Source organism: Procambarus clarkii, chromosome 16 (genome assembly GCF_040958095.1).
Source record: "Procambarus clarkii isolate CNS0578487 chromosome 16, FALCON_Pclarkii_2.0, whole genome shotgun sequence".
In the NCBI taxonomy this organism is placed as follows: Eukaryota; Metazoa; Arthropoda; class Malacostraca; order Decapoda; family Cambaridae; genus Procambarus; species Procambarus clarkii.
This window is the reverse complement of record NC_091165.1, coordinates 42,624,474-42,635,493: the sequence shown is the minus strand read 5'-3', so window position 1 is coordinate 42,635,493 and position 11,020 is coordinate 42,624,474. Positions and strand designations below refer to the sequence as shown.

At 41.1% G+C, this 11,020-nt stretch overlaps 1 protein-coding gene across 1 annotated transcript in view; it reads right to left on the bottom strand.

Annotated features, from left to right (window-relative positions):
• The window catches only part of LOC123760122 (uncharacterized), a 151,327-nt gene that overhangs the window by 51,857 nt on the left and 88,450 nt on the right, over positions 1-11,020 (bottom strand). Inside the window, exon 6 of the mRNA XM_069325473.1 lies at positions 3,421-3,531. Within this exon, the coding sequence (XP_069181574.1) occupies positions 3,421-3,531 (111 nt within the window). The remainder of the gene's footprint in view (positions 1-3,420; positions 3,532-11,020) is intronic.

Here is an 11,020-nt window from a genome sequence, read left to right as displayed (position 1 = left end):
TAAAACTTATTACATTTTCAAAGACTTCACAAATACACAACTGATTAGAACGTATCTCTGATTTTATATCTACATTTGAGTGAGGTGGGAAGGGTGATGTGGCATTAACACAAGACAGAACAGGAGGGGATATTAATAGGGTATTAAAAGTATCAACACAAGACAGAACAGAAACAATGGGTATTGAATAGAAGTGTTTGTGGAAAGCCTATTGGTCCATATTTCTTGATGCTTCTATATTGGAGCGGAGTCTTGAGGTGGGTAGAATATAGTTGTGCAATAATTGGCTGTTGATTGCTGGTGTTGACTTCTTGATGTGTAGTGCCTCGCAAACGTCAAGCCGCCTGCTATCGCTGTATCTATCGATGATTTCTGTGTTGTTTACTAGGATTTCTCCTAGAAATTTCTCCTAGAAATCCTAGTAAACAACACAGAAATCATCGATAGATACAGCGATAGCAGGCGGCTTGACGTTTGCGAGGCACTACACATCAAGAAGTCAACACCAGCAATCAACAGCCAATGAAACAACAATGAAACACAGGGGTAAAGGTCACCACTAACCTGAGACAACAATGAAACACAGGGGTAAAAATCACCATTTAACCTGAGACTACAATGAAACATAGGGGTAAAGGTCACCACTAACCTGAGACTACAATGAAACATAGGGGTAAAGGTCACCACTAACCTGAGACTACAATGAAACATAGGGGTAAAGGTCACCACTAACCTGAGACTACAATGAAACATAGGGGTAAAGGTCACCACTAACCTGAGACTACAATGAAACACAGGGGTAAAGGTCACCACTAACCTGAGACTACAATGAAACACAGGGGTAAAGGTCACCACTAACCTGAGACAACAATGAAACATAGGGGTAAAGGTCACCACTAACCTGAGACTACAATGAAACATAGGGGTAAAGGTCACCACTAACCTGAGACTACAATGAAACACAGGGGTAAAGGTCACCACTAACCTGAGACTACAATGAAACACAGGGGTAAAGGTCACCACTAACCTGAGACTACAATGAAACATAGGGGTAAAGGTCACCACTAACCTGAGACTACAATGAAACATAGGGGTAAAGGTCACCACTAACCTGAGACTACAATGAAACACAGGGGTAAAGGTCACCACTAACCTGAGACTACAATGAAACACAGGGGTAAAGGTCACCACTAACCTGAGACAACAATGAAACATAGGGGTAAAGGTCACCACTAACCTGAGACAACAATGAAACACAGGGGTAAAGGTCACCACTAACCTGAGACTACAATGAAACATAGGGGTAAAGGTCACCACTAACCTGAGACTACAATGAAACATAGGGGTAAAGGTCACCACTAACCTGAGACTACAATGAAACATAGGGGTAAAGGTCACCACTAACCTGAGACTACAATGAAACATAGGGGTAAAGGTCACCACTAACCTGAGACTACAATGAAACACAGGGGTAAAGGTCACCACTAACCTGAGACTACAATGAAACACAGGGGTAAAGGTCACCACTAACCTGAGACAACAATGAAACATAGGGGTAAAGGTCACCACTAACCTGAGACTACAATGAAACATAGGGGTAAAGGTCACCACTAACCTGAGACTACAATGAAACACAGGGGTAAAGGTCACCACTAACCTGAGACTACAATGAAACACAGGGGTAAAGGTCACCACTAACCTGAGACTACAATGAAACATAGGGGTAAAGGTCACCACTAACCTGAGACTACAATGAAACATAGGGGTAAAGGTCACCACTAACCTGAGACTACAATGAAACACAGGGGTAAAGGTCACCACTAACCTGAGACTACAATGAAACACAGGGGTAAAGGTCACCACTAACCTGAGACAACAATGAAACATAGGGGTAAAGGTCACCACTAACCTGAGACTACAATGAAACACAGGGGTAAAGGTCACCACTAACCTGAGACAACAATGAAACACAGGGGTAAAGGTCACCACTAACCTGAGACTACAATGAAACACAGGGGTAAAGGTCACCACTAACCTGAGACTACAATGAAACACAGGGGTAAAGGTCACCACTAACCTGAGACTACAATGAAACATAGGGGTAAAGGTCACCACTAACCTGAGACTACAATGAAACACAGGGGTAAAGGTCACCACTAACCTGAGACTACAATGAAACACAGGGGTAAAGGTCACCACTAACCTGAGACTACAATGAAACACAGGGGTAAAGACTGTATTTGCATACAATGTGAATTGTATAAATGTATGTGCGTTGGTTCATGTATTAATTTAAGTAGGACATGGCAACATATTTGGGGAGGAGCCTTTCATCTCCCTGCGGGGGGGGGGGGGGTGTTAGTGAGGAGTGTTGGAGCTACCAGTAGCTGAGGAGCGGGCGATTAAGGAACATCTAAGTTAAGTCTTGTAGTGTTTTCTTTGTTTCAGTAGTGGGTGATAGTTTTATTTGCGGAGACACATATTTGTTTATAGCCATTTCTTACTTAATATTAATATGTTGAATATAAATTTAAATAAGCAGTGACTAATATACATATATATAAATATATTCATATATAAATTTATAGGTTTTTTCCTTGTCCTTTTCCTTATATTTAAATCAAATTGTACCAGGTATGGGCAAAGTGGTGTATTAACCTGATGTGCAGTGGCATGACCCCTACATATAATCCACTGCTAAGAAATACACGAGCCTTGCAATTGGTATTAAATACAATTGATAGTTGTAGTTACCTGTTGTTACCTACAATTGGTAACAACCACTAACCTGAGACAGCATTGAGACACAGGGGTAAAGGTCACCACTAACCTGAGACAACAATGAGACACGGGACTAAAGGTCACCACTAACCTGAGACAGCATTGAGACACACGACTAAAGGTCACCACTAACCTGAGACAGCATTGAGACACGGGACTAAAGGTCACCACTAACCTCAGACAACAATGAGACACGGGACTAAAGGTCACCACTAACCTGAGACAACAATGAGACACGGGACTAAAGGTCACCACTAACCTCAGACAACAATGAGACACAGGGGTAAAGGTCACCACTAACCTGAGACAACAATGAGACACGGGACTAAAGGTCACCACTAACCTGAGACAGCATTGAGACACGGGACTAAAGGTCACCACTAACCTGAGACAACAATGAGACACACGACTAAAGGTCACCACTAACCTGAGACAGCATTGAGACACGGGACTAAAGGTCACCACTAACCTCAGACAACAATGAGACACAGGGGTAAAGGTCACCACTAACCAGAGACAACAATGAGACACAGGGGTAAAGGTCACCACTAACCTGAGACAACAATGAGACACAGGGACAAAGGTCACCACTAACCTGAGACAAAAGTGAGACACAGGGGGGTAAAGGTCACCACTAACCTGATAAGGTCCCTGGCCGTTCACCAACATAGAGTCAGGGGACTCATCACCTCCGCCATATTGCCTGAGGACAAACTTGTCTTGTGAAGGAATGTGCAGCCAGTCAGTCACCTGCAATAACAAGAATGTTACAGTCAGTCACCTGCAATAACAAGAATGTTAGTCAGTCACCTGCAATAACAAGAATGTTACAGTCAGTCACCTGCAATAATAAGAATGTTACAGTCAGTCACCTGCAATAACAAGAATGTTAGTCAGTCACCTGCAATAACAAGAATGTTACAGTCAGTCACCTGCAATAACAAGAATGTTAGTCAGTCACCTGCAATAACAAGAATGTTACAGTCAGTCACCTGCTATAACAAGAATGCTACAGTCAGTCACCTGCAATAACAAGAATGTTACAGTCAGTCACCTGCTATAACAAGAATGTTACAGTCAGTCACCTGCAATAACAAGAATGTTACAGTCAGTCACCTGCTATAACAAGAATGTTACAGCCAGTCACCTGCTATAACAAGAATGTTACAGTCAGTCACCTGCTATAACAAGAATGTTAGTCAGTCACCTGCAATAACAAGAATGTTACAGTCAGTCACCTGCTATAACAAGAATGCTACAGTCAGTCACCTGCAATAACAAGAATGTTACAGTCAGTCACCTGCTATAACAAGAATGTTACAGTCAGTCACCTGCAATAACAAGAATGTTACAGCCAGTCACCTGCTATAACAAGAATGTTACAGTCAGTCACCTGCTATAACAAGAATGTTACAGACAGTCACCTGCAATAACAAGAATGTTACAGTCAGTCACCTGCAATAACAAGAATGTTTCAGTCAGTCACCTGCAATAATAAGAATGTTACAGTCACCTGCAATAACAAGAATGTTACAGTCAGTCACCTGCTATAACAAGAAACAGTCGGTCACTTGAACTTTGAGATAGTTTAGATTAGTTGAGAGGGAATTATTTACCTAATTCAAAGTTATAATAACAACATTTCATGAATATCTGACGATGAGAATACAATTGGAAAGACTTATATAAACTACACAAATGTTCAGACACTCAGGTCTCTTGGTGGAGAGGGTCTGGGACTGTCCCGGACCACACTCCCTCCCAACACTCAGTTAACACAACACACATCCCTCCCAACACTCAGTTAACACAACACACATCCCTCCCAACACAGTTAACACAACACACATCCCTCCCAACACACAGTTAACACAACACACATCCCTCCCAACACAGTTAACACAACACACATCCATCCCAACACTCAGTTAACACAACACACATCCCTCCCAACACTCAGTTAACACAACACACATCCCTCCCAACACTCAGTTAACACAACACACATCCCTCCCAACACTCAGTTAACACAACACACATCCCTCCCAACACAGTTAACACAACACTCATCCCTCCCAACACACAGTTAACACAACACACATCCCTCCCAACACAGTTAACACAACACACATCCCTCCCAACACTCAGTTAACACACCACACATCCCTCCCAACACTCAGTTAACACAACACACATCCCTCCCAACACTCAGTTAACACAACACACATCCCTCCCAACACTCAGTTAACACAACACACATCCCTCCCAACACACAGTTAACACAACACACATCCCTCCCAACACTCAGTTAACACAACACACATCCCTCCCAACACAGTTAACACAACACACATCCCTCCCAACACAGTTAACACAACACACATCCCTCCCAACACACAGTTAACACAACACACATCCCTCCCAACACAGTTAACACACATCCCTCCCAACACAGAAGTGAGGAAAGAATTGGCATCTAACCCGAAGTTGGTGCAAAACACAGTTAATCGGAGTAAGTCCCTGATCATTTTTGGCTGCAAGGAAAAGGAGATAACATCTAGGTCAGAAAGAGCTGTAGAAGAAGAAAAAGTAGTAGATAAAATTGTTGGCCTCGTGGAAGGTCTTACAACCATAGAGAATGTGTGCGACTACAGGAGAATAGGCAGATATGTAAAAGGGAAAGATCGACCTTTGAGGATCACCCTAAATGGTACCAAACAAATGGAAGAAGTATTAAGGAATGCTAGAAAATTACAAAGTGATGAGGATGGGAATGTTTGGTCGTTAAGACGAGATCTTTCAAAAGAAGATAGAGAGAAGCTGAAACTGAACCACGCCGAGGCAAAACGTTTAAATGAGAGCAGGAATGAAGAAGAAATCAATTCTTTTTTCTACAAAGTGATAGGGGTAGGCAGACCAGTAAAGTGGTACATAAAGGCAAACCAACAAAATCATTAGAGAAAGGGGGAGTGAAGAATAAGAAGAGGGGGAACAAGTTCCTAAAGATTGCATACACCAACATAGATGGAGTAAGATCAAAGATACTGGAGTTAAGTGATATAATACAGCTGCAGACATCAGACATTGTTGCACTCACGGACACAAAACTTGAAGATGCTATTTTAAATGAGGTCATATTCCCAAGGGTCTACTCAATTTGGAGACGGGACAGAAAAATCAGGAAAGGCGGTGGCGTTGCTGTGCTGGTGAAAGAACACCTAAAGGTGAACGAAATAGTGACTGCCAATCCACAAGAAGTTGACATAATAGCACTAGAGATCTGCCATGAGGATGATAAACTAATGATCATAAATGCATATAGTCCACCGCCAAGCAGCACATGGGCAAAGGAGGAGCTAGACAGTAAACGAGAAGGTCTTATAACAATAATGAGAGAGATCATAGCGAGAGCAGATAACGATAGTTCACGACTGTTGATAGTCGGCGACTGCAACTTGAAATCCATAGACTGGGAAGCATGTGAAGCTAAAACAGAAGATTTCTGGACCTGTAAATTTGTAGACCTCATCTTGGAAACATTCTTGTATCAACATGTTAAACAAGCTACGAGGATGAGGGAAGGGGACGTCCCCTCCATGCTAGATTTGATAATTACCAGGAAGGAGGAAGAAATATTTGACATTCAGTACCTTCCTCCCTTGGGTAAAAGTGACCATGTCTTTTTGGGAATAAAGTATGCAATGCGTTATAATCTGGAAGAAAATATGACGGTCGATGCAAATGAAAAACCTGACTTTAGGAGAGGACATTATGGCAACCTTAGAAAAATTTTCAGTGAGTATAATTGGACAGACTTGTTGCTAGGCAAGGAAGTGAATGAGATGTATGTCAGGTTTTGTGAAATATATGATAAAGGCACAAAAAAATGTATACCAAAACAGAGAAGCAGAACTAGGAAACAGGATTGGTTCAACAGAAAGTGCGAGAGGGCCAGAGACCAAAAGACAAAAATGGAATCAATACAGGAAGAGGCCGAACCCTCAAACATACCAGCGATACAAAGATGCGAGAAACAGCTACACGGCAGTGAGGAGAGAGGCAGAAAGAAATTTTGAAAAAGGGATTGCAGACAAATGCAAAACAGAACCAGGTCTATTCTATAAATTCATAAACAACAAATTGCAGGTAAAGGATAATATTCAGAGGTTGAAAATGGGAAATAGATTCACGGAAAATGAGAAGGAAATGTGTGAAACATTAAACGAAAAGTTCCAAAGTGTGTTTGTACAAAATGAAATCTTCAGGGAACCAGATACAATAAGAATTCCAGAGAACAACATTGAGCACATAGAGGTGTCTAGAGACGAAGTGGAAAAAGTGCTCAAGGAGCTAAATAAGAACAAAGCAGTTGGTCCAGATGGAGTTTCACCATGGGTTCTGAGAGAATGTGCACCTGAGCTCAGCATTCCTCTTCAACTCATTTTTCAGGCATCCCTGTATACAGGAGTTGTAGCTGATGTGTGGAAAAAGGCTAACATAGTTCCAATCTACAAAAGTGGAAGCAGGGAAGACCCCCTTAATTATAGACCTGTATCATTGACAAGTGTAAGAGTCAAAATATTGGAAAAAATAATTAAAACTAAATGGGTAGAACACCTGGAGAGAAATGATATAATATCAGACAGACAGTATGGTTTTCGATCTGGAAGATCCTGTGTATCGAATTTACTCAGTTTCTATGATCGAGCAACAGAGATATTACAGGAAAGAGATGGTTGGGTTGACTGCATCTATCTGGACCTAAAAAAGGCTTTCGACAGAGTTCCACATAAGAGGTTGTTCTGGAAACTGGAAAATATTGGAGGAGTGACAGGTACGCTTCTAACATGGATGAAAAATTTTCTGACTGATAGAAAAATGAGGGCTGTGATCAGAGGCAATGTATCGGACTGGAGAAATGTCACAAGTGGAGTACCACAGGGTTCAGTTCTTGCACCAGTGATGTTTATTGTCTACATAAATGATCTACCAGTTGGTATACAGAATTATATGAGCATGTTTGCTGATGATGCTAAGATAATAGGAAGGATAAGAAACGTAGATGACTGTCATGCCCTTCAAGAAGACCTGGACAAAATAAGTACATGGAGTGCCACTTGGCAAATGGAATTTAATGTTAATAAATGCCATGTTATGGAATGTGGAATAGGAGAACATAGACCCCACACAACCTATATATTATGTGAGAAATCTTTAGAGAATTCTGATAAAGAAAGAGATCTAGGGGTGGTTCTAGATAGAAAACTATCACCTGAGGACCACATAAAGAATATTGTGCGAGGAGCCTATGCCACGCTTTCTAACTTCAGAATTGCTTTTAAATACATGGATGGCGATATACTAAAGAAATTGTTCACGACTTTTGTTAGGCCAAAGCTAGAATATGCAGCAGTTGTGTGGTGCCCATATCTTAAGAAGCACATCAACAAACTGGAAAAGGTGCAAAGACATGCTACTAAGTGGCTCCCAGAACTGAAGGGCAAGAGCTACGAGGAGAGGTCAGAGGCATTAAATATGCCAAACCCAGAAGACAGAAGAAAAAGAGGTGATATGATCACTACATACAAAATAGTAACAGGAATTGATAAAATCGATAGGGTAGATTTCTTGAGACCTGGAACGTTAAGAACAAGAGGTCATAGATATAAACTAGCTAAACACAGATGCCGAAGAAATATAAGAAAATTCACATTCGCAGAGTGGTAGACAGTTGGAACAAGTTAGGGGAGAAGGTGGTGGAGGCCAAGACCGTCAGTAGTTTCAAAGCGTTATATGACAAAGAGTGCTGGGAAGACGGGACACCACGAGCGTAGCTCTCATCCTGTAACTACACTTAGGTAATTACACTTAGGTAATTACACTTAGGTAATTACAGTTAACACAACACACATCCCTCCCAACACACAGTTAACACAACACACATCCCTCCCAACACAGTTAACACAACACACATCCCTCCCAACACACAGTTAACACAACACACATCCCTCCCAACACACAGTTAACACAACACACATCCCTCCCAACACAGTTAACACAACACACATCCCTCCCAACACACAGTTAACACAACACACATCCCTCCCAACACAGTTAACACAACACACATCCCTCCCAACACTCAGTTAACACAACACACATCCCTCCCAACACACAGTTAACACAACACACATCCCTCCCAACACAGTTAACACAACACACATCCCTCCCAACACAGTTAACACAACACAGATCCCTCCCAACACAGTTAACACAACACACAGTTAACACAACACAGATCCCTCCCAACACAGTTAACACAACACACAGTTAACACAACACAGTTAACACAACACACAGTTAACACAACATACAGTTAACACAACACACAGTTAACACAACATACAGTTAACACAACACACAGTTAACACAACATACAGTTAACACAACACACAGTTAACACAACAGACAGTTAACACAACATACAGTTAACACAACACACAGTTAACACAACATACAGTTAACACAACACACAGTTAACACAACACACAGTTAACACAACACACAGTTAACACAACATACAGTTAACACAACACACAGTTAACACAACACACAGTTAACACAACACACAGTTAACACAACACACAGTTAACACAACATACAGTTAACACAACACACAGTTAACACAACACACAGTTAACACAACACACAGTTAACACAACATACAGTTAACACAACACACAGTTAACACAACACACAGTTAACACAACACACAGTTAACACAACACACAGTTAACACAACACACAGTTAACAAAAGACACAGTTAACACAACACACAGTTAACACACCACACAGTTAACACAACACACAGTTAACACAACACACACAGTTAATACAACTCACAGTTAACACAACACAGTTAACACAACACACAATTAACACACCACACAGTTAACACAAAACACAGTTAACACAACACACAATTAACACAACATACAGTTAACACACCACACAGTTAATACAACTCACAGTTAACACAACACAGAGTTAACACAACACACAGTTAACACAACACACAGTTAACACACCACACAGTTAACACAACACACAGTTAACACAACACAGAGTTAACACAACACACAGTTAACACAACACACAGTTAACACACCACACAGTTAACACAACACACAGTTAACACAACACACAGTTAACACAAAACACAGTTAACACAACACACAATTAACACAACATACAGTTAACACACCACACAGTTAATACAACTCACAGTTAACACAACACACAATTAACACAACACACAGTTAACACAACACACAATTAACACAACACACAATTAACACAACACACAGTTAACACAACACACAATTAACACAACACACAGTTAACACAACACACAATTAACACAACACACAGTTAACACAACACACAATTAACACAACACACAGTTAACACAACACACAATTAACACAACACACAGTTAACACAACACACAATTAATACAACTCACAGTTAACACAACACACAATTAACACAACACACAGTTAACACAACACACAATTAACACAACACACAGTTAACACAACACACAATTAACAGAACACACAGTTAACACAACACACAATTAACACAACACACAGTTAACACAACACACAATTAATACAACTCACAGTTAACACAACACACAATTAACACAACACACAGTTAACACAACACACAGTTAACACAACACACAGTTAACACAACACACAATTAATACAACTCACAGTTAACACAACACACAATTAACACAACACACAGTTAACACAACACACAATTAACACAACACACAGTTAACACAACACAGAATTAATACAACTCACAGTTAACGCAACACACAGTTAACACAACACAGAGTTAACACAACACAGAATTAATACAACTCACAGTTTACAGTACCTGGTCAGTGTGGGTGTGCAGGTGTGTGAACTACCTGGTCAGTGTGGGTGTACAGGTGTGTGAACTACCTGGTCAGTGTGGGTGTGCAGGTGTGTGAACTACCTGGTCAGTGAGGGTGTGCAGGTGTGTGAACTACCTGGTCAGTGTGGGTGTGCAGGTGTGAGAACTGCCTGGTCAGTGTGGGTGTGCAGGTGTGTGAACTACCTGGTCAGTGAGGGTGTGCAGGTGTGTGAACTACCTGGTCAGTGTGGGTGTACAGGTGTGTGAACTACCTGGTCAGTGTGG